The sequence below is a fragment of the Alosa alosa genome, chromosome 8 (assembly GCF_017589495.1).
Source record: "Alosa alosa isolate M-15738 ecotype Scorff River chromosome 8, AALO_Geno_1.1, whole genome shotgun sequence".
Classification (NCBI taxonomy): domain Eukaryota; kingdom Metazoa; phylum Chordata; class Actinopteri; order Clupeiformes; family Clupeidae; genus Alosa; species Alosa alosa.
Window position 1 is genome coordinate 3,410,122 of NC_063196.1, and position 22,799 is coordinate 3,432,920.

A 22,799-nucleotide genomic window follows, 5' to 3' on the forward strand; every position below is an offset into this window, starting at 1 on the left:
TGCATCTGTTTTTCATTCTGTGCACAACAGTAGGTGCACCAGGCTGTTTAATACTGTGGTCTACAAATGGGCTTACAGCAGACTCCTAGTTTCCACTTATTATTAGGGATGCACGATATATCGGCGGCCGATATATTATTGGCCAATAAGTGAAGAAATTAAAATATTATTATCGGTCCGATAACAGAATTCTGGCCGATAATTTGCGCCGATATTTTTCCTAATTTAGGCCTACGTAAGGTCAGTCTGGCTACACTGAGCTACTTGAGCTTGGTTGGCTATACTTTTTCCTCAATATAATGTCAGCGGTGTGAATGTATTTCACCACTCTAACAAAATCTGTGGATATGCGTTCATTTGGGAATCTGTGCATCTCAAAATCCTCTCGTGAATGATCCGCCATTTAACCTTACCAGAGCGGAGCTCAGCCCTATCTAGAGTCGTCTTGTGCTGATGTGTTTGCACTTTACCGCGCTGGTCGGGGAAACAAATAAACAAACTCGTTAGTGGGACGAGTACATAAGTAGGCCTAGTTCTAAGTTGTGTTTTAGTATTATATTTGCATTACTTTAGCTTGGGTTTTGTATTATTACCTAGAAATATGCTAACCATTCCTGCTTCAGTTCCAGACAGGTCATCATAAAAGGTTATTAAAACCTTCGGGGCTAACCCCTTTCATTTCTGCTGCAGCAGGTTGTGCGCATCAGAGTAGACGGACATAAGATACAGTCTGAGGAGTTGCAGCTTTATTTAGTTACCCGCAGTTGAAACTAAACCCAAGTTTCCCTCACAAACTCTGATTTGGTCGCTATACTGTAGCCTAGCTTATTCCCAGCTGAGCCGTTTATGAGTGTTTAGTCCTAAATGAAAACGATTCATACTCTCTAGCCACTCACTCGCAATTCACTGACGTCAGGTTCACTTAAAGGAGCCACACATACTGTAGGGCTAGGCTACTGTTAAGTTGACTGCTGTACTATTGAGCACTATTATGAGTTCTGTCCATCATTTGGTGGTAGGTAAAATTACTGCAATACAATTATGCTTATTAAATGCTTTCCCCAAATCACTTTTCACAAAAACCCCATTTTACTTTTTCAAGAGTAATATTATCGGTTATCGTATCGGTATCGGCCACAACAAACCAATAAATACAGTATCTGTTATCGTTATCGGCCCTAAAATTCCATATCGGTGCATCTCTACTTATTATCAATGGAAATTTCCCCCCTTCAATTCCCCTCCATCTGTCTCAAAACTCCCTAAATTACCACTTTTGGCAAAGACTTTCCTGATTTTCCTGAACCACCAGCATACCTAGCCAGACCTGCCAGATTTGACCTCGTTACCCCAGGCTCAGACCTTTCTAACGCCATTTCCATTGATTCACCCATGACATGCCATGCTTTCACACTGGGGAAAAACATGCTGTTCTTTATGAACATACAAGGATACAAGGATACAAGGAAGTTTATTGTCACATGCATATAGTTACTGGAAGTAAGAAATGCAGTGAAATTATGTCTGGTGTCAGCCTATTTGTGCATTAATGGGGTAGAAGAGGGGTTTAGTAGATTAAGTGGCAAGGGCTGCATAAAAAAAGGTGGGGGAGGATTGGGATTGGGTGGGGGGCACCAACAAGGAGCACCCAAGAGCAACAAGGGCAAGGAAAAACTCCCTTACCAAGGAAGAAACCTTGGGCAGATCCACGGCTCAAGGGGCTAACCCAACTGCCAGGGGTCTTGGTGTGTGTGTGTGGGGGGGGATGACAGGGGAGATGGGATAGTGTGCTGTGTATGTGGGGAGAGGGGCAGTGTGCAATATGTGTGTTGGAGAAGCTTCCTCATGAGACAATGTGCTGTGTATTTGGGGGGCAGTGTGCTGTAAGTATGTTGGGGATGTGTGTTGAGAAGCTTCCTGATGAAATAATGTGCTGTGTATGTAGGGGGCAGGGACTTACTATTGCAAGCAGAGTACTGTATGTAATGTATGTGAGTGATGACAGTGAAGATGTGTGTGTGGGCGGGAGGGGAGTGGAGCAGTGACTGTGTGTGTGTGTGTGTGTAGTGTACATTATAAACACTATGAACATATATAGTTCAAAACAGAGATTGACATTTGTACAACGTAGCTGGCCATTGTGGCATAATCAGCAGATAAGTCTTTACCTCAGTCTGTAATGGTGTTCAGCTTTTTAAAGTTTTTAAAACACAATTTTGGCTGGTGTTTATGTCACATAATGCATTTCACCTCACATCATACATTCACAAGTACAATATCATACAACAATAATAAAGCACAAGTACAATAATAATATGTCTATGTAGGTTTCTTGAATTTCCCCTTGGGGATCAATAAAGTATCTATCTAGGTTTTTTTAATGTCAAAAATGCAGGGCGCCACTAGAGCACCACTTATTATTAGCAGGGTGACGGGCACAGTCATTTCCAGGCGAACGCACACATTGTCCATTCTGCCAGTGGCCTGAGATGAAGTAAGAGGGGTGTGTGCTGCGAGCTGTTTGTGTGTATTGTTGTTGCTAGCATGTAAAATCCCCACACCTTACTGAAGAATGCAGAGTTTCAGCCCTCTCCAGTTATCCGCACAACCCAGCGGCCATTTTGGTCAAAAATCAGGGACGTGGGCCGTGGATGATGTCATGTGACCTTAAAGTGGTCCACCTAACACCAGCATAAAAAGGGGATGTGCTGATGATTTGGGAAAAACAAACGCAAAGCGTTATGTGATGTTTGTGCAGGGGAACTATGCCCACTCGACCTTCTTAACTGTCCCGAGGGACACTCCTAATCCCCTCCCTGGGAGCTTCTCTGCAGCCTTTGTCCCTGAGGCTGAGGCCCAGTGCTGGCATGATGGCATCCCAGGGAGTACTGGATCTACTGGATCAGTGTGTGAGCAAAAGGGAGCATTTGCATTTCTTTAGAGTAATGTCAGTTTCCTACGGAGGCGACTGACAGAGTGGTTTGTTGATAATGGAGGTGATTTATTTTCTGTTTTTATTTTCTTTATTCCCATGTATCTATATTTGAAAGCCTGATGGGCAATACAAGAATGTTTTTTTTTTTACTATTTTTGTAACTTAGTATTTTAACAAAGACTATTACAATAGAACAAGTGCAAAAGAAAGTGCAAAACAACAAAATGCGTAAATGTGATCAGTCACTACTTATGGCAGAGCTGACAACTAGCATCGTTACAAGCCATCCTCCTTGGCTTTACAAAGATTATTTCAAGGGCCCTTTGGTAATTGTACTGTATTACTATTGGACCATTAATGCTTATCTTCATGCAGGCTGTCAGATTGTTGACCTGCAGCCTGTTCCGCAAGTCTGTCCTGATCTATACACCGAGAGTGAATGAAGTTTAGATCATTTTATAGTTTTGTGTAATATGGATGGAATTTGAGCGCGGAGCGCTTTTTAATTTAGAGGTCGGAGTGGCCGCTCTGTTCCGCTCCCATACCGCTCACACTACGAGTCTGAGGTATGCCCAGCTGTCTTCCTAATAAAACCAAGACCGTTACATTTCAAAGATATTGGCCATATAGCCTAAGTTCGTTGGATGGAGTTAGCTAAATAATTTAGAAAGCATACGCGTAGGCACGGATACGCCTAGGCCCGTCTATTGTCAGTCTTGCGCGTCACTGAGAGCAGGTGGCTGTTTACTCGGCCGCTTCTCCGGTCAAATTCGCGTCAGGTCAATCTAGCTCCCCGGTACCAAAGAACTAAGAGCAACGGCAATATAGTTCACTCAGAACATTTATTTTAAAAGACTGCAACACTGATAATGCAACAACAAACAAGCTTGGCAACGTTAACTAAAGGGACCAGTCGGGATTAATTGCCAAAAGAACGAAAATGACAAATCACGCAGTCGGCTAAACATTTTAAACTTGCGCCACACAGATGAACCCAACATCGGTGCGTTGCATAAATTAAAACACAAATTGAAGCAACAACTTGATCATTGAACAACCTTGCCACTAAACTTTTCCATAGGCCTGCAATGTTTATGACATAAAAAGTGGAATATGAACGCATTTCATCACACCTGATCTGATAATTAAACGGAGCTGTGGCTGTTCGCGATTTGACTGATTCTTGAAAGAGGAGCGAGATATTTGCACCGCTCAGCTCCGCTCACTAGCTCTGATTCGGAGGCATATCACATATGTAAAGATTCTAAAATCTGATTATTTTTCGATTCACAACACGTTTCTTCTTACTTTTTAATGTGTTCTGCAGAGAAGGGAGATTGACGTTGGTCATGATTTGGAATGAAAGGGAGAAAACAGGACAAAGTAACACGTTTTTTTTTTTTTTTTTTTTGACGACGTAGTTAAGGCGGCGGGCTTGTTTTGCCAAGGCGGCCGCCTTGACTGCAAAGTGCTGCGGGAAACCCTGTTGGAGTTTGTCCTGGCTAACTTGGTCTGGGGAGTGAATGAGATGCTTCTCTGCATGGAGAGAGGGGTTTTGTATCATTCTGTTTTTTTTCCCTCAATGTATTATAACACCAGTGAGTTGCTCTGCTGCTCTTTGAGGTTAGGCAACACTGCTCATATCTCAAAAGTCTACTATAGAAACTTTGAGAGAGAGGGGGGGAATAGACTGAGACTGGAGTATAAGTGGGAGGGAGCTCACGCAGATGATCACACAAACTTAGCTCCACCCTCCGGGAGGAGGCTCCACCCAGCCCTGTGGTTATATTATCCACAGCGTGCAGTGCTGCCAGTTGATCGTAGCAGCAAGCAGCCGTCTGTGTTTGCGCGCACTGCAGGTGTGACTCCATCTGAATGTGGGAACGTTGCCCACTCATTCACAGCAGCTCCACACAGTCAGTCACGCCAGCTGCCTCCTCCTCACAGCCACACTCGAACAGCCCGAGAAGGCCTCCCTCCCTCACATACCAGCCCGCCTCACCCCACGCTGGGCCGGCTGCTCCGGTCAGTGTCGACACAGCGTGAGAGAGGTGTCTGGCCGTCTGGCCCATTTCCTAAAGAGGCACCTTGGGCACCCTCGAGGAAGACAATGAAGTTTGATGATGTCCTGAACCGGATCGGGGGCTTTGGCAGGTTCCAGAAAACCCTCTACATCTGGATTTGCCTGCCCCAGATTCTGCTGGCGTTCCACATGTTTGTGTCCATCTTCACGAGCGCCGTGCCCCCTCACCTGTGCCTCTCCGCGTGGCCCCCGCCTGCTGCCCAGGAGCCCGGCCTCAGCTACAACTTCAGCCAGCTGGAGCTGGCCTGCTCGCCCGGGGGACCCGCTCACGCCCGGCCCAGCAACAGCAGCGGCTGCCAGGGCGGCTGGGAGTACGGCAAGGAGATCTTCCACAGCACGGTGGTCACCGAGGTGAGTCCAGGCCCTTCCTTCTAAAGAAATCCTAAATGGACACATGTCGACACTGAGGAGGCCCCACTAGCGCGCTGGCGTTTCAGTGCTTTGCTTTTTGGGTGTGAGGGACTTGTCAGGTCCAACTCTCCCAGGGGCCCACAGGCTGACGTGTGTGTGTGTGAGTGTGTGTAACCAGTTCTGACTTTCAAGGGCATTGATGTCAGACCTGAAATGGGCCCCTGAGGAGGGCAGTACTGGGGACTCCTGCAGTCCAGGCATCCTAGACCTCTCCACTCAGGACACTGCCTGTAGTCGTGACATGCAGCCACGGGTGTCTGGAATCCCCCCCACTGGGCACTGTGCCGCTCCTCGCGGCCCGTGTGAAGTGCCCGCCAACTGACCCCGGCCGCCAGGGCGCCGGATCACCAACCCGACCTGTTTTGATTTATAAACTCTGGCCTTAGTCCGGGTCTGGACTGTGAGTCCAGCTGTGTGAGCCGGCTAATGTGATTGCTCACACTGTGCCTGCGGAGTCTGCACATCCAGATGTTGTGTACAGTTATCTCAGTTGTGATAGTTGTGACTTGTACTAGACTGCTGCTCTGGCTGAGCTGAAGGGGTGAGAAGGGACAGAGTCTCATGTCCACCTGCAAAACAAAACAAAGTACACATACAGTATATACCCTACCTACTATTGATTCTGAGCTATATCAATAAAGAGGACAATGGGAAAAGATATGCATTGTGCATTATGCATTGCTGTGTTTAACTGTAGTGTGAAATGTGGGTTGCAGATGTGTAAATGTGCTTACAGTACATGTCTCTCTCTCTCTGTGTGTGTTTGTGTAAATATTTGTGAGAGGAAACTTGTGTGCACATAAGCTTATTTTCTTCCTCTACCTTTCTCTGAGTTACAGTGGGATCTGGTTTGTGAAAATGCTAGCTTGAACAACATTGGATCCTCTATATACATGTCTGGGCTGCTGGTTGGTGCCGTGCTTTTTGGCGCTTTGGCAGATAAGTAAGCACACCTCCAGCTGTACTGGCTGGCTCATATTGTGTTTTGTCTCTCACCCTGTCTGTTTTCAGCTATCTTGGAGTCATATTATCATATTATCAAACTTGTTCATGGCCATACCATGACAGACACCACTGCCACCATTTTAACAGTGGAACTTGGGATTCATGTGGACAAAGATTTACACTGTTGGAAAATGACTCTCATTAACTTCTAATTTAACTAACTAAACTAAACAGGTGAACAAGTAAATATACTCATAGCAACCCTTGACAGGATTAGCAAACCAAAACCATTTTGGTATGGTTGTTCTCTGGTTAGGTCCAGGTGCTCACATTTTCTCTCTGCATGCAACTTCATGAATGCAACTTTGTTTACCAAACTGTTTTGTAAGGGGGCGTGTGGGGGCATTTCTCCCTGAACAGAAAATGCTATTTCTATATTTGCCCTTTTATTGCAGACACTGATATTTATAGTGTGTTAGAGTAATGTCATTTGAAATGCCTTGTTGTTTGTCTGCCAAGTCAGAAGCATTTTAAGTATTTTAACATGGGGGGATTTTGAAAATGAAAACTAATGCACAGCATGTCCTGCTTTCAATGGGTCCAGTTCAGTCCCTTCACAATGGCACTGTATATGAATGCACACATAGAATTAGGTGCTAAATGCTAAACTCAGTCCCATCTCTTGTTACAGATACGGCCGACGCACCATCATTCTGGTTGGACTGGCCCTGCAAGCCGTATTTGGAGTCGGTGCTGCGTTTGCTCCCACTTTCTACATTTATATTGTGCTTCGCTTTGTGGTCGGGACAACCATTTCCGCCGTCATCATGAATGCATTTGTATTAGGTTGGTTGTGCAAAACCTCCACGCGTGCAAATCACTCTTGAAATGAATTATCGGCCTGTGTGTGTGTGTGTGTGTATATATGTGTCTGTGTGTGTGTGTGTGTGTGTGGGGTTGTTCTACATTTCTATTGGGCCTGTGAACAACTGTGCACACAGCCATTAAGCATTATGTTTTTCATGTTGACCCCATCATGTTGACCCAGGCACTGAGTGGACGGGACTGAAGCACCGCATGCTGGCTGGCATCATCACAGACTACTTTTTTGGGTTTGGGTACATTCTGCTGGCAGGGGTGGCCTATCTGATACGAGACTGGCGGCACCTGCAGCTGGCCATATCTGCGCCTGGCTTCCTCTTCATCTTTTACATCTGGTGAGACATCACAGGACCAACTGGACCCTACTGAACTGACTCCTCTCATAATCTTACAGCTGAAGCATTCAGTCTTCAGAGAGGACTAATTGGAAGCACCTTTCTGGCATTTTTATTTTCAGGGTTCTGCCTAAGTCAGCTCGCTGGTTGATGGCCAACCAGAAAAATGAGGAAGCTTTGGACCTGATCCGCAAAGCAGCTCTTGTTAATGGGAATCCGCTTACGAATGACATTGAACTTCAACAGGTTGGTCAAATGCTAGTAATTTATTTAGTAGGCAAGATGTGGCTATAACCATTAATTATACCATAGCTGTGAACACAATGCTAATTGTTTAAAGGTTAAACCACAACAGGTTTAAGCATGTTTCACAAATTAAGGGTTAAGGAAATAGGATATAGGATTGTCTGCCATTGCACCCACAGGAACTTCAATGGCATCCCATTCTAAATCCATAGATCTGTAGAAGTTGTTGCCCATTAATTCAGAGAGTTTGCGAGGTCAGGCTGTATAAAAAGGCCTGGCTCACAGTGTCTCTTTTAGTTCATCCCAAAGGTGTTTGAGCCAGCATGACTGCCCAAGTGCACAAGGTTTATAAAGACATTGTTGGGCAAGCTTGATGTGGAAAAGTTTGACTGGGACTGAGTTTGAGAACAGATTTCTCTATGCCATCAAACACCTTTGAGATGAGTTAGAACAGAGATTGTAAGCCAGGCCTTCTTATCAGTGCCTGATCTCACAAATACTTCTCTGAATGTCCACAGACAAATAAGTATATATATATATATACTTAAATGCACCCCCTCTCTTTACACTACTCTGAATGCATTAGAGTGAAAACATTATAAATATTATCAGTAAACAGGTCTCTTGCATGATGTTCAGCAATGGACAACTAATATTTTATAGGCACTGTACACAGTGCAGTGTGACAACTTTCCAGATAACTTTCCAGATAATAGCATCATAGCTTTATAGTAGATTTATAGCAGTCAACCCGCAACAAAATGTTTTTTTTTTTTCTGTCTTCATGCAATTACTGACACATTCAGCTGTATTCAGCACATTCAGCAGACGTTATTACGGTTTCAGACATGTCCTTGCTGAAGTGAAGTGTTAGTATTGTTATGGTGTTACAACATTAAATGTCCCATCAACAGCTGATGAAAACATTATCAGATCTTAATTTTAAGTAATGGGCATTTGGATAGTTACGTAAAGGATGTATTGTAGCTTACAATTTTAAAGTTCAGTTTGTAGTAGCTAGTTAAGATAGCCTGGGAACACCCAGACCTTCACACTTGTACAATTGAGAGAGTGGGTCTGGAAAAGGCTAATTGACTTACGGCTTCCAGCAGGGGCATAACTAGCAGTGAAATTAAACTTAAATTGGTGCATTAAACTCTTACCAAATCATTTCACAAGTGTAGCAATCTTGTAAACGAAGGTTTTAAATGCAGTTGTTTACTCAATTCCAAAGAAATACACAGCCATGCCGGATTAGTGATTGTTGCGTGCCCATGAGGAACATTGGAAATGGGCTTCAGTGGCCTCTTGGCCAGACAGACCTGCAGAGCAAATCCCAAATTTGCTGAAATTCGCACTGATCAAATGCTACAGGAGATGAGTGGCAGTGTGTAATTTCGCAGAAATAATAGCAATCTACACTGTTTCTTTTTTCAATATTTCATGGTTCCATGGTATTCCATGATTTTCACATACAGTAAGCGATGACTCATGAGACGATTACTATGCAAGGCAAGTCAGCAATTTGCCGGCAATTCTCTGTAATCAGGTATCAGATTATTTCACTTCCCTCTTGACTTTCTCAGTCAGTTATTTAACTCACTTTTGAATGTAAGTGATTATTTTGGACAACAGTGAGTGAAACTATTGTAGCATAGCCATTTATATCTTTATATTGGGGTGCGGGGGGTGGTATCCCCTGAAGGTATATTATGATTACGGCCTTTTTTGTTTATGTTTTTGTGAGAATATTCCTGTGAGCAGAAAATATACCTGTATATATTTTTAACCATCATCTTATACTATTATCTTGAGGAAGTTCACAATACAATGAACTAAAAAAAAAAACTTTTCATAGGAACACAAAAGTGGCAAGCCAGTTGTGGAGCAGAGAAAGCACACCGTTATTGATCTTGTCCGCACTCCGAAAATGAGAAGGCAGTCTCTCATTGTGTTCTACCTGTGGTAAGTGGGAGGTTACAGTTTTGAAGGCAAAAGCACCATTTTACACACAGACTTTGTTCTCAGTGGAAAATTAAGAGCTCTTTATGAGTAGCTGATTTATTTAAAGAAGCTGCGAGCAAGAAACAACCATCACCGTTCCAGTCTGAAAATTCTAATTTACTGAATACTGCAAATGTCAGAGTAAATTCATCAAGGTCTCTGTTCTCATGTCACCTGCAGGTTTGTGAACGTGCTAGTTTATTACGGCCTGTCTTTGAACATCTCCGACTTTGGCATAAACATCTACCTCACGCAGTTCATCTTTGGCCTGGTGGAGATGCCAGCGCGGACCATCACGCTCTTCACCCTCAACCGCTCCCGGCGGATATCTCAGCTGGCCTTCCTGACCGTTGGAGGCCTGGCCTGTCTGATGACCATCTTCATCCCTGACGGTGAGAGCCGTCTCCCTCCCGCTCTCTCTTTCTCTCTTGTGAGGTTTATGAAGCTTTGGTAGTCAAAGGGAACTTTGTGGCTTGGAGACAGACACGTTAGGACACAGAGAGAGAGAGAGAGAGAGTAACTCCCCATCACCCACACAAAATGTTTGGATTAATCAAACCCCCCAAAGACATTTATGACGAATATTGGCAATCCAAAACACAGTCCCAAAGCAAAATGCAATGCTACTTGACCCTAAACAGGAAATATACAATTGCACATTACCTAACAAAAATAAAAGAAACAAATTTGAGAAGCACACTAACGAAATACAGACTCAGTGAACACCGTTTAGCCATAGAAACAGGAAGACACAAAAAGACATGGCTTCCAAAAGACGAGCGTCTGTGCCAGCAGTGCAGAGAGGATGTTGTTGAAACTGAATTACACTTTTTAACAGAATGCCCAAAATTTGAATCAATCCGCAATAAATACTTCCCAAAAATGAAAGAAAGAATACCTGATTTCTATGACCTACCAAACCCGAATAAAATACTATACCTATTGGGAGAAGACACAGACAGCTGTATTACTGTTGCCCAATATGTCCTTGCCTGTCACCAGCTGAGAGACACTGAGTGATTTCTGTATGTACTGTATGTACATGTGACACAAAACAAAAAAACATGTTCTTTACACTTTGTCCATGTACCCCTATCCCTTGTATATACCTGTATAATTGCTTAGATTCTGATACTGTACATGTATGTAACAATTGCTTTGGCAATACAAATGTCATATTTGTCATGCCAATAAAGCACCATTTGAATTTGGTTTTGAGAGAGAGAGAGAGAGAATCTAATTGGCCCTTTCGTAAGTTTTGTAAGTAGCCCTTGTGTTATAACTCTCGGGAGGCATCAATGGCTTTTCTCTCAGTATAAGGCCGAGGCGCTGTCAAATGTTTTCTTGTTCGACTGCTTATTGCAACTGTTCCTGTCCTTGTGTTCACAGATCTGTCCATCATAAGGACAGCCTTAGCCATGGTTGGCAAATTTGGAATTACTGCCTCCCTGTCCATCATCTATGTCTACTCAGCAGAGGTGTTCCCTACTGTTGTGAGGTGAGTCTGAGATAGATGTTCTACAGTATGTTGAGTTTAGGTGTAGTAGATCCCATGCAGTATGTGTGTAAGCAAAGTCAATAAACTCTCTGGTTCCTTTATCATCACATGTACTGTATAATTACAGCTTCAGGCATGACTAAATAGTGAAAAATAAAGTCTAAAGTAGTGTTGCGGACATTATTTTTGTTTTCACATGACTGAATAGTAAACCATTGCTCGTGCACTTAATTTAATATTTGTGATGGAACAAGATAAAAGACTGTATCCAAACAATTTGGGATCCCACTGTTTGAACGCTTTGAGATCATTTTACTTACCAAAAACAACAAAAACAAGAACACCACAGTGCTCAACAGCTGTCGCTCAACGACAAATTTTTTTTTTAGAATAGATGACAAAATATCATCTAGTTTCCACTCTTATGACTAATAATGTCTGTTTGCGATGCATTACACCTCACCATGATATGGAAGTAAACACAGCAGCACACCATGACCACTGGCCTGGGTGAACCCAGACCAACCTGTTAGCAAATTAGAATTTGTCCTGCAGGTCTGTATGGAAAGGATCCCATAGACCTCTGAAGTTCGCCTACAAAAAAGCTGCCATCTTTGAGATCCGGTATCTGGCGATTTTTCCTATGGGAAAATAACATGGGGATTTTGAATTATCGCACCTAAACTGTCGCGGGGATGAAAAAGTCTGAAATGCAGACGTTTTACTGAACACACTTTTGTCCTCTTCCTTCGAGTGGATACTGTGATCTCCGGTACGTGAAGGCAGTACACTTTGATTTTCGCTAACTTAAAGTTAGCTCTGGGGTAGTAAAAATCAAAGTGTGCCGCGGCCACCTTCACATCCCGGAGATCACACTTGAAGACAAAGAACAAAATTGTGTAGAGCAAAACGTTTGCATTTCCGATTTTGCCGTCCCTGCGAGAGTTTAACAGGTGTGTTAATTCCAAATCCCCATGTTATTTTCCCATAGGAAAAATTTCAAGATACTGGATCTCCTTATATGGCCAAAGATGGTGGCTTTTTTGTAGGTGAACTTCAGAGGTCTATTGACGCCTGTTTCCAAATCACCAAAAATTTAGCGTCCAATCACAATCGCTTATCTGGCATGGGGCGGGATTTACATGATGACCGATTAGAGCAGTGCATTTAACACAACCAATGGCTGATAGTGACAGGGTTAAACAGATATGGACATGTATTGTCTTTAAAATTGAGTAAACAACTGCATTTAAAACCTTTGTTTACAAGAAAGATGTGTTTGCTGTTTTAAGAGTTTTATACACAAATTTAATTTTATTTCACTGCTGGTTACATCCCTGGAAGTGGAAATTCAATTCTAAACTGAGATTTGAGAAGCGGTCTGGTGTCAACCAGGCTACATGACCACTAAATCTTTCCTGAATGTAAGCCTACTGGTTAGGGCTTCGAGCTTGTAACCAAAGGGTTGCCGGTTCGATCCCCGACCCAGTAGGAAAACTGTGGGCGGGGGAAGTAGTTGAGCACTGCTCTCCCATGCCCACATCCACGGCTGAAGTGCCCTTGAGCAAGGCATCTAACCGCTCACTGCTCCCTGAGCGCCGCTGTAGCAAGGCAGCTCACTGCTCTGGGTTAGTGTGTGCTTCACCGTTCACTGTGTGCTGTGTGTGTTTCACTAATTCACGGATTGGGATAAATGTAGAGACCAAATTTCCCTCCCTAAAGAGTATATATATACTTATACTTATACTTAACCTTTAAGTTGCTGTCCAATCAGACTACACATCAATGTCTGCACTCTTGCCATTTGTTTGATGTTGCAACATGTTCCAAGACACCATAGCGGAAACAAATCTGGACTCTTTTTGTCGAGCTATACTGGACTATTATTAGTCTTAAAGAACCATGACTTTGACATAATTACAAAAGAGAGTCTCTAGGACAACTGTGAATTACAGTGAACTACTGAAACCTGCAGGAGGACCTAGGGACAGATTTATACTGTTGTTTTCTATTTGGAAATGTCATATATTATATGTCCCCCAAGCCGATTATAGCCCTTCTGTTTTGTCCTAACTGCAGGCAGAGTGGGATAGGAATGGGATCCATGTGCGCGCGGGCAGGTGGGGTCATTGCCCCCATCATCTACCTCCTGAAGAGGCACAGCCAGAACGCGCCGATGGTGGTGTTTGGCCTCTGCCCACTGGTGGGCGCTGCCCTCACCATGCTGTTGCCAGAGACAGCCAACAAGGCCCTGCCCGACACCATCGAGGAGGTTGAGGGCACCATCGAGAGGTAGGTCTGGAGTCAAAGGCTAAAACGCCCAGTTAACGGGTGGAAAACTCAAGTCATTTAACTTTAACATTTAGGGGATTCATACGTGTAGCAGTCATTGATCATAACTTTTCAGTTTTCCGTTCTTCTTGGTTGACAAGCTAAAAAAAGTGTTAAAGACTTAGCAGTCTGTTTTTATGACTTGTTTTGTCTTCTTGATGGATCACTTGCATCTTGTGATGCACAGAGTCATTAGTGCAGCATATGGAGTGTCTGTAGCCAGAGTGGTTTCCTCTGGACGGTCTCCAATGGAGAATGGGTCCCATTTGTGGTCATGTGGGGGAGAAGTTGGATGAATAGCAAAACCACAGTCGAAAACAAAAAGCAAAGACATTTACTGATAGAACATTTCATTTCAATATGTTTTGTAATTTAATTTTACAAGAAAAGCATATACATTGTGTCTGTGTTTCTCTCCCATAGTGAAGAAAAGTTTGAGCCATGAGAAATGTGGATACCATCAACTGACTGGAAGTTCCATGTGAAGGAACACTTCATGGAATGTGCCCTGGTGGAACCACTGGGAAATGTTCAGACTAAAAATCATTTATATGTTATGATTTCATGCATGACGGAGAGGACCATCCTGAGGAAGATCCATCATCTGTTATTTTCTGCACAGGGATTTTCTGTTGTGGGATTGGTCCACCAAAATCCCCAATTAACATTTCTCAGTAGAGTTGTGTGTCTCTGCACACAGTAGAAAACAAGTTTCTCATTTGATATATTCTCCACCAGCCATCCAGTGAAAATGATCTGGTAAGGACATTGCTGGAGACAGATCATTTTGATACTATCTTTTGGATATTAAAACGTGTAACTTTTTAAACATTCTTATTCAAATGATTTTGGAATGTTCATATGCCAGATGTCCCAAGTCTCCGGAAGTTCCGGGAGTCTGCTGCATATTGATGGCAGCTCCCTGACATGCAATCCTGGAATTGATTTGCAAGTGTGATAGACAGAGAGAACAAGTGAGAGGTAGGGCATCCTAATTGCTCTCTCTGTGTGCTAGTTTTACAGACCCACTTTTCTCTGTGGGCGGGCATTACAGTGACCTCTCTCTTTCATTATCAATATCAATCATTTTTTAAAGCGTCTTGCAGTGCAATGGCAGTCTTCCAGTGCAATGGCAGTCTTCCAGAAAAAGTGAAAGTAAGACATGCATTTCACCCCAAACTGTACCCCTGCCTACAGAACATAGGCTACAACAGTTTTAACTTGCTCGCTGAGCTGTTTACAACAGTTAGCTTTCCTTTCCACTGCCCTCGGTGGGTTAAATGACTAATAAGACATGCTGAGGTGAGTTTAACAGGTGCCATTCCTTCTTTATACTATCCAAACTAGCTGGCTAGTTGCTCTGGAGCTAGGCTACTGTATTGATGAGGCCAACCCCCCATAGACTTGCGTAATAGAAAAGAGAATGAGTTGAATAGGCTGTAATGTAATATTGCCTAATCGGCTATAATGTAATATAATATCCTTTTTTTTGGTGGCGGTGGTAGGGGCGCCGCTAAGGGGGGGAGGGGGGTTGGCGGGTGGAGGCAGGGGATAGGATGATTCTAAGGCCCAGCACTGACAGGGGGCCCCCAGAGAGCCCCCCCAATAATACTATATATTATCGGTGGGGCCAGAATTATTGTCTGTCATAGGGCTCAAATTATTTAGCTGCGCCCCTGGGTGGCGGTGGTGGGTCGTTGTTATGATACCAGCCTGAAATACGTTGTTGCTGTTTGGGATGTCTGATATTCACCAGAGATGCCTTATCCTCTCCTCTTACTGTCAAATGCTTTATACGTATCTGTTCCTTCACAGGAGCTGAGGCTCTATATTGCCTGCCTGTTATCTCCCCTGTTATCTCAGGGGAATGACTCCTAAATACTGTATGGACTCCCAAACCACCCCTCAAGTGTGCATGCAAAAGTTTGACCATAGCCAACCTCATCTGAGCCTGACTTAAGTGATGTTGCGGCATTTGAGTTTGGTCTCTGTCCTTGAGATATATCTGTGTACTGTACACACACACTGTAACATACAGATAACAAGCTTGCCTCCTGCATGGCAAGAATGGTTGTCAAATTTGATGACTTTAGCTGAAGTATTCTTCCTTCTGAGGTGAGCAGGTACTGTACAGTACATGGTCTTCATCGGCCATAACAGCAAAATGATTGTTAGTATTTGCATAGCCATCAGCTGCCCTTTTACTTTGTCTGCCACACTGATGCAAATGTGTGCAAAGTCCAGGCAGGTAACAGGCTAGCAGCAATCATTGTTTTGCATTTCTTAACAGTTTATAGTCAACATCATCAGTATAACAAGTAAACATGTCTCTTTTAAAGTAAAAACAAAATACTTGATGTGATATTCAAATTTCAACTGCCTTTGTTGATAGATTGTGAGACTGACAATCCAGGGATGAGTACTCGTTTGACAGTTTGTCAAAAGGCAAACACTGTGAGTAGCTTGCAGTGGATGACTTGAAAGAACATCATCAACATTTGTGGTGAAATACCGGTCAAAAACATATGTTTTTCAACATGTTTAGTTTGTTGCTGACCAGTGCCTCAGAGTGGAGAAACATGGTAGTGCACAACTAGCTTGGGCCATCATGTTTGAGGCCAGCTGTCAGTGCTTCTCTGGGCTGTGGCCAGTGATTGATTCTTTTCTGGGTTGAAATATGTGGCTGAAAGACAAAGAGCCCTTTGAAGAGACAGAGTTAGAAAATATTAGAAGTAGCTAATTATAATGTTAGTATAGTTTATTTGGTTGTAGCAGATTCATGATAAAAAAGTAACTGAAGATACCCACTTGTGTTACGTCAGCTCTTTTAGTCTACGGGTTAGGGCTACTTTACGTATAAGCAAAAATGTGGATTATATTCTGTCCCCAGCACTTCACAAAAAATAACAGTATATATTTACAAAAGAGGAATCATAAAACATAAATTTCAGGAGGGGGAAAGGCCAAAATAACAAACCAACTAACTGACAAGTTATTTGGAGTGGAACTAAATTACCTGAAAACAAAAAGACAAAATCAACAACAGAAACTCACCTCACTCCCTAACTAAACAACAACAGGAGAAAATTATGCAAGTCAAACAAAATGGCACCCAAAAAAGCTTCCCAATGGTATATACATGCCTACAAAGCTTCCAAATGGTATTTAGAAGGGTATTTACAGAAAAAAATAAGATAAAAGACAACTGCACAACAAGTAAACTTACGGCTCACCGCACAAGCAGCAACAATGCAAAATCAACAACAAACATACTTCACCGGCCACATTAACAGATACAATCAACAACACATAGTCAACGACAAGAACAGTCTTCAAGCACTCTAACAGCGACAGAAAGCCCAACTGTCTGGTGCAGGAGCAGGGAAAGTCTCCCAGTGCAGAGGGCAGCCAGGCCTTTATTCTCAGCCTCGTTATCTCTCTGCCCATCAGAACAGGCTCTGCCAAACAGGCCAGTTTCCTCCTCTGTGAACCTTAATTGTCTGCTGACAGGACGGAGCAAAGCGACACAGGGACAGAACACAGCGGCTCTTGTCTTTGCGCTGGTCAGCATTCTCAGAGAGACTGTTCTTGGGTTTCTTGGGCAGGTTGGTGACCGCCTTGCCTGTCTCGACAGGAGCAGTCATCAGTGCCTATTTGGTGGAGGCACTCTTGTCCTCCATGTCCTCCATGATGTCTCTTGGTGTCATCCTGGCTTTTAGCCTTGACCACCAGGCTGTCCTTTGAACCACTGGTGCCTGGGACCTGGGGCTCAATCTAGGCCTTTGGCTGGCCACCCATGTGCTTTCTTGTCCTCTGCAGCCACCGTGGACGTGGTGACCTGTAGTCCCACGGCTTGGGGCGCTATGCTGGTGAGAGAGCACAGCACACAGCACATGACTGCATGCAACAGCAGCACAGCAGCACAGCTCACACACAATGCTGAAGGAACAATACATTCATAGATGCAAAGTGTATCAACTATTAAGAACAAACAAACAAATAAATCAAGTCTTATGATGTAACGGTGTTTAAACCTGAATAACGTTATGTGTTTTGTTTTTTTATTGTAAAGTTATGGTTAAGTTTGTATTGGAATGTTTTTCATACTGCACGTATGCATTTAATGTACTTAACCCTTGTGTTTTCCTCAAATCTTACCGACACTCCTTATCCTTGGGGTCAATTTGCATTTACAAATAAACCCTTAGAAAATGATTATAATTCATATTGTTACCCAGTTTTTTTGTGACAGATACTTAACAGGAGTGTAATAACCACCATCAAAAGCCGTACAAAACAATCCCACCCCCCCACACCCCTTTATGAACCTTGGAACCCTGGCTGGCAATATGGCCCATCTAGTGTAAGCAGCCCAAAGGCTTGCTGTTGCTTCCCCTTTTGACTTATACAGTCCTGCCAAAATGACTTATATGTAATATGTACTTGTGTATGTAATAATGATAATAACAATATATTCTCATACTATTCAAATAATAATATCCATATATGTGTCAAATATTCATGTATCCTATGTTTCAAACTGACCCCAAGGAACATCAATGTACAAAATATTTGTACAGGACATTGAAAACAAATTATTGTACAAATTTCATGCTAACTCTGTACCCTTCAATTGAGGAAAAGTCATGAAACATGAAGCAAAAAAATATATTTTATGATGTTAAACGTTACCCAGAGCACAAAAGCACATTTAAGTACATATGATGAATGACCGGTATGTTACATATGACCTGAACTGACAGTATCAGTATCAGTCAGTGAGAAATCTCCTTAAGAGAAGACTATTGGACAATTATTACTATTGGAGAAGACACTGGAGAGAAATACCACGAGGGTGGGGAGAGACCACAAGAGATGACAACAACAACAGGTGTGTGTGTGTGTGTGTGTCAGAGAGAAAGAAAACAAATGGTTAATGTCCAGAGGTAGAATTAGGAGCGTGTCAGAAATAACATTATTTCAGCAGTGAAGTGTGGCTATCTACAGGTGGCTTCCAATAGAAGACACACCATGGAATAACACAACTAACTGAAAAGGAAAGTATGGTAGCACTTCCTATTACTTATTATTTCAGTGCTAAGTAGGTTGTTTGTGCTTTTCCAGCTTTATGCTACATCTTATGCTGTGACCCAATAGCTGGCTGCCGCTGCAGTGAACCAGGCTGCGATGGCCCATTCCCAGAGTTTATCATATGACCTTCTCTACAGCATAACTTCTGCAACCGAATGAGGTGACTCTGTATATTTCATTGAGATATTTAAAGCAGCAAGTGTGTTTTTTGTGTATGGTTAAAGTTTATATTCTTTTTGAGCCACCTTACTGTAGCTACCAAGTAAACAGTCAGGTTTATAGCTGCTCCTTTTCTGACAAAAAAGATGGGCTATGTTCACCCCTGATATCTGAGGGGCCCCTCAGTCAAATAACACAGATTATTCTATGTGTGATAATCATGCTTTGGAATTGCCATCTTTTTTCACAGCAGCCTTGAATCTTTTGATGGTTAACCATAATTATTATGTCATTGCATTTTATTGCATTTCTTCTATATTTTCATTGAATTTCTTGTTCAGTGAATATCACTCTGTGGTGATTTTAAATTTGAACATTTGCTATAAACTGAGGGATTAGGGGTTCCTTTGTGATTTAAGATAATTGCCCTACTTTTAAGATGACCATATTACAGAATAAAATGCATCACTGTAGGCCTATGCATCCTAATATTACTACAACTGATAATGGAACTACAACTGGGTGCTTTACAGTCCTGTATTCAACAACAGTTCATCCTCACAAACTCCATTCATCCATTACACAGTATATTTTTCATCAACCACCATTCGTAAACTTGACCGTACATTTCAGATTTAAGAAAAATTAGGGAAGTTGAGGGCATTCATGCAGACACGTTACAGACTAGCCTACTGGATGATGGGATAATGTTGCCATATCTGCTTATTAACGCTGGGGGGCGCTCCAAACCAAAGTTGTAGCCTATCATGCGATTAACTTGCTTAGACTTTATTAACGCTGGGGGGCGCTCCAAACCAAAGTTGTAGCCTATCATGCGATTAACTTGCTTAGACTTTATTTTGGAGAAATTTGCTTTAACATGACGCTTTATTATTTTGTATTAAATAGTCTACAGGCTACCATGCAGGCTAATTAGGCTAGTTTAGCTAAAATAATGGGAAAAGTCATATCAAACTATAACTAACAGCCTATTGTATGGCTGACGATTAAACAAAGCATTGTTCTACCTTTCCCCTTAAATTGATTATAATTCACTGACATTCCATTATTTCTGCGCGCAAGTTCCATTAAACCAACCAACGTTCAGTGTGGAGACAGTCTCCATAATCAGAGGCAACCAGGCAGGCTATCAAATAAGCTAATTTGGGGTTTCACGAATAAATAAGTTAAGCTTGCAAGTTGAAATTGGTTTAGTGATGCGATCTATAGACAAAAACACAAATGCTTAGATTTTCTTCATGCTTTTGGTAAGAGCAGTTAGAGTAATATGAAGGTGATGTCGTCTGGCTGCACTCCACCTAACCTGTTTACAAACCCCTGTTTCTCCTCCCTATGATGTGTGTCTGGCTACCCTATTGGTCCATCTGGATGTCGATCACAGTGCTAGTCCCGTTAGTTTCATTGTGGTTCAGCAGCATTTTCGCCATCATATGTCTCTCTGTGGCTGCGGCGAGTGGTTAGAGCGCAAAATCACGATTCGGTAGAATAGCCTATATTCGAATACAAATCAAACGGCGTAAAGCGGCCCGTAAGCCTACATAGGCTAATGGACTACATTCGCTTACACCACTAGACGTTTTACCAGGTAAGGCAATGTGTTTGTCTTTTACAGCCAGGTAGTTTATACTGTATACTTGCATTGAGAACGGACAGACCCGTGGTTCGCTCGCTACAGTAAATCAATGAATTTGATTGGTTCCTCGTTTCATTTGCCAGCATTTGTGTAGTCTGTTCAGGCTTAGAACGGTTCTGAAACTTGGTTGTTTGAAATCATTAAATGTTTGACTTAACTTACTTGCTATCACTGAATTTGTTGTCATTTCATTAGGCTGCCCTCATTTGTCTAAGTTAGTGAGTCAATTGTCGTAGCCTATGTATCTTAGATGCAGTGCAGCAGAGGATAGCACATGTTCTTTTCAAACGATGTGCTTTTGTGCTGTGTCTGCAGAATAAGAGGAAAAAGCCTACCAGCTGTCTCAACCATCAGGGATGTGTCGCATTCGGGCTCTGTAATTCGCGTTGACTAACGGCACCCTCCCTTTGTCGTAAAAACATCTCAGTAATACCATATCAAAGAAAACATGTAGTATTGTGGCCATATAATTATGCAGTGTTTCTGCTTGTAGTATACATTCTTCAACACCCAAAATAATCGAATTCGAGCACCTTGTTATTGTCAGTCAATTCATGTGTGCCGGTCTAGAACGAGCCACTGATGTAACATGGAACTTGGCACCGTGTGATGCTCAGGGATGCTGGGGTTTGTAAAGAAAGCTTTTGGCTCTTGACGACTATGTGTTTTTGTTATTTTAATGTTAATAGTTGTGCATTTGACAAACATACGGTAGGCTAATTTATTGGCCAGTGTAATGACGTCACGCCTCATCCAGGCGATAGGCCTACAGTAGACTATGAATGAATCAGAGAACATGGCCTGGATATATTGATACATTGGATTGAATGCTAGTGCAATTAAGTATTGACAATCTTTCATTTATTGATAGCCTACCAGTCTTAGTTGTTGCTTGGGCAGAGGTCAGGCATCTGTTTATAAGCATCTTACTGTATGTCTCTCAGCATGTTGTGTCAACCGTGGGAAGATAATTCCAAGAGATATTGGACTGAATGTCTTGAATGTTACTGAATGTTTTTTTTTTTTTTTTTAATTAATAACTTGGAGGTCAACTGCCCTCACATAACTTTAATGTGAACATGTTGTGCTGTATTCCATTGGGAGGCCACAAAGCAACTTCCTTTGCCTTAAGTCATCTTAAGAAAGAATGTTTTTAATCTGTATATTTCTTGTCAATGGAATGTTGATTACTGATGCACAGAGTATTCCATGCATCTTTGGGTGTTGTATGGTAATGCAGCCTTACCTGTAAGCAGGAACTGCAGTTACCTGGAAAAGACAAGATGGTAAACATAGCAGGAAACAAAGCCTCACGATACAGGAGCTTTGCAGATTCTCAGTGAAAGTCCCCTTACCTCCCAATATCAACATCAATATTATTTTCCTGAGAGGATGCTATGTTTATAATAAGCAGCTTTATTTTGTCAAAAATGTATTTTGGGTTGGATTTGATTTTTTTGTGAATAGACAATGAAGACTGGATACGTTTGTTCAGTGTCAGTCTGTGTTTGTCTTCCTGACAGGAAACAAAATAATGATAGTATCTTGTCTCTCACTTGATTTCCTTTTGAGACGGTTTGTTGCATCAGGGATTAGTCCATTAGGGCCTGGGTAGAAATAGGCTACAACTCTTATTAAATGGAGAGAATTGTGTCCATGTGTTGTGCAGTGAGCCTTTGATGAACACTGATTGCCTTCTGTGTACACCAGCTGTGTCATTTAACAGTTACCCAAACCCAAATTACCCAAATTACCCAAATAACCCAAATTATAGTCAAGCATCTTCAAGTGCTCTGTATCTCTTACAGTGCTCAATGCAAGTGTAAAATAATCCCTTACTCGTTAGCCAATTGATATAGGAGTTGAATGCATACATTGTCTGAGGTGCTAAAGAACAGTAGTCTGGTGTGAATTTCAATAAGGAAGCGGTACTGTACATGAATTGGTATGGTCTGGATGATCTTCAGAAGGCTCACCACAAAGGTAACCTTGGAAACTGCAGACAGCCCTGTTTGGCCAGGTATATTATCTTACAGGCCACCAGTGAATACAAGGACAATATCAATGCCCATACACAAGGTCAGCAGCAGCAGAAACAATGACTTTAACCATGCCTTCTAAAACAACAGAAATATGCAAGCTAGAAACCCTCCATAACTTCACTACTTTTGTTAAAAGTCCCTTTTAGTCTCTGTATAGCCGGAGGAAGCTTCAAGCTACAGGCC

At 42.4% G+C, this 22,799-nt stretch overlaps 2 protein-coding genes across 2 annotated transcripts in view; both read left to right on the forward strand.

Moving 5' to 3' along the window:
* Positions 1–4,765: 4,765 nt before the first annotated feature.
* Positions 4,766–14,501, forward strand: si:dkey-119m7.4 (uncharacterized protein LOC560629 homolog). Its single transcript, XM_048250571.1, has 10 exons — positions 4,766–5,369; positions 6,269–6,372; positions 7,066–7,220; positions 7,423–7,591; positions 7,714–7,837; positions 9,696–9,802; positions 10,022–10,233; positions 11,231–11,339; positions 13,419–13,631; positions 14,094–14,501. Exons 1-10 carry the CDS (start codon positions 5,046–5,048, stop codon positions 14,113–14,115), a joined length of 1,539 nt encoding a protein of 512 aa, XP_048106528.1. The 5' UTR covers positions 4,766–5,045; the 3' UTR covers positions 14,116–14,501.
* A 5,857-nt stretch (positions 14,502–20,358) lies between these two features.
* The window catches only part of fynb (FYN proto-oncogene, Src family tyrosine kinase b), a 54,137-nt gene continuing 51,696 nt past the window's right edge, over positions 20,359–22,799 (forward strand). The window contains exon 1 of the mRNA XM_048250502.1: positions 20,359–20,526. The gene's annotated coding sequence lies outside the window, so the exon portion shown is untranslated. The remainder of the gene's footprint in view (positions 20,527–22,799) is intronic.

What these genes read in the sequence shown, in the direction of transcription:
- si:dkey-119m7.4 (XM_048250571.1), top strand. Translation starts at nt 5,046, where the DNA reads ATGAAGTTTGATGATGTCCTGAACCGGATCGGGGGCTTTGGCAGGTTC. An exon ending in ATGACATTGAACTTCAACAG is followed by an intron (nt 7,838 to 9,695) that starts GTTGGTCAAATG and finishes AACTTTTCATAG; the next exon opens with GAACACAAAAGTGGCAAGCC. An exon ending in CTCATTGTGTTCTACCTGTG is followed by an intron (nt 9,803 to 10,021) that starts GTAAGTGGGAGG and finishes TGTCACCTGCAG; the next exon opens with GTTTGTGAACGTGCTAGTTT.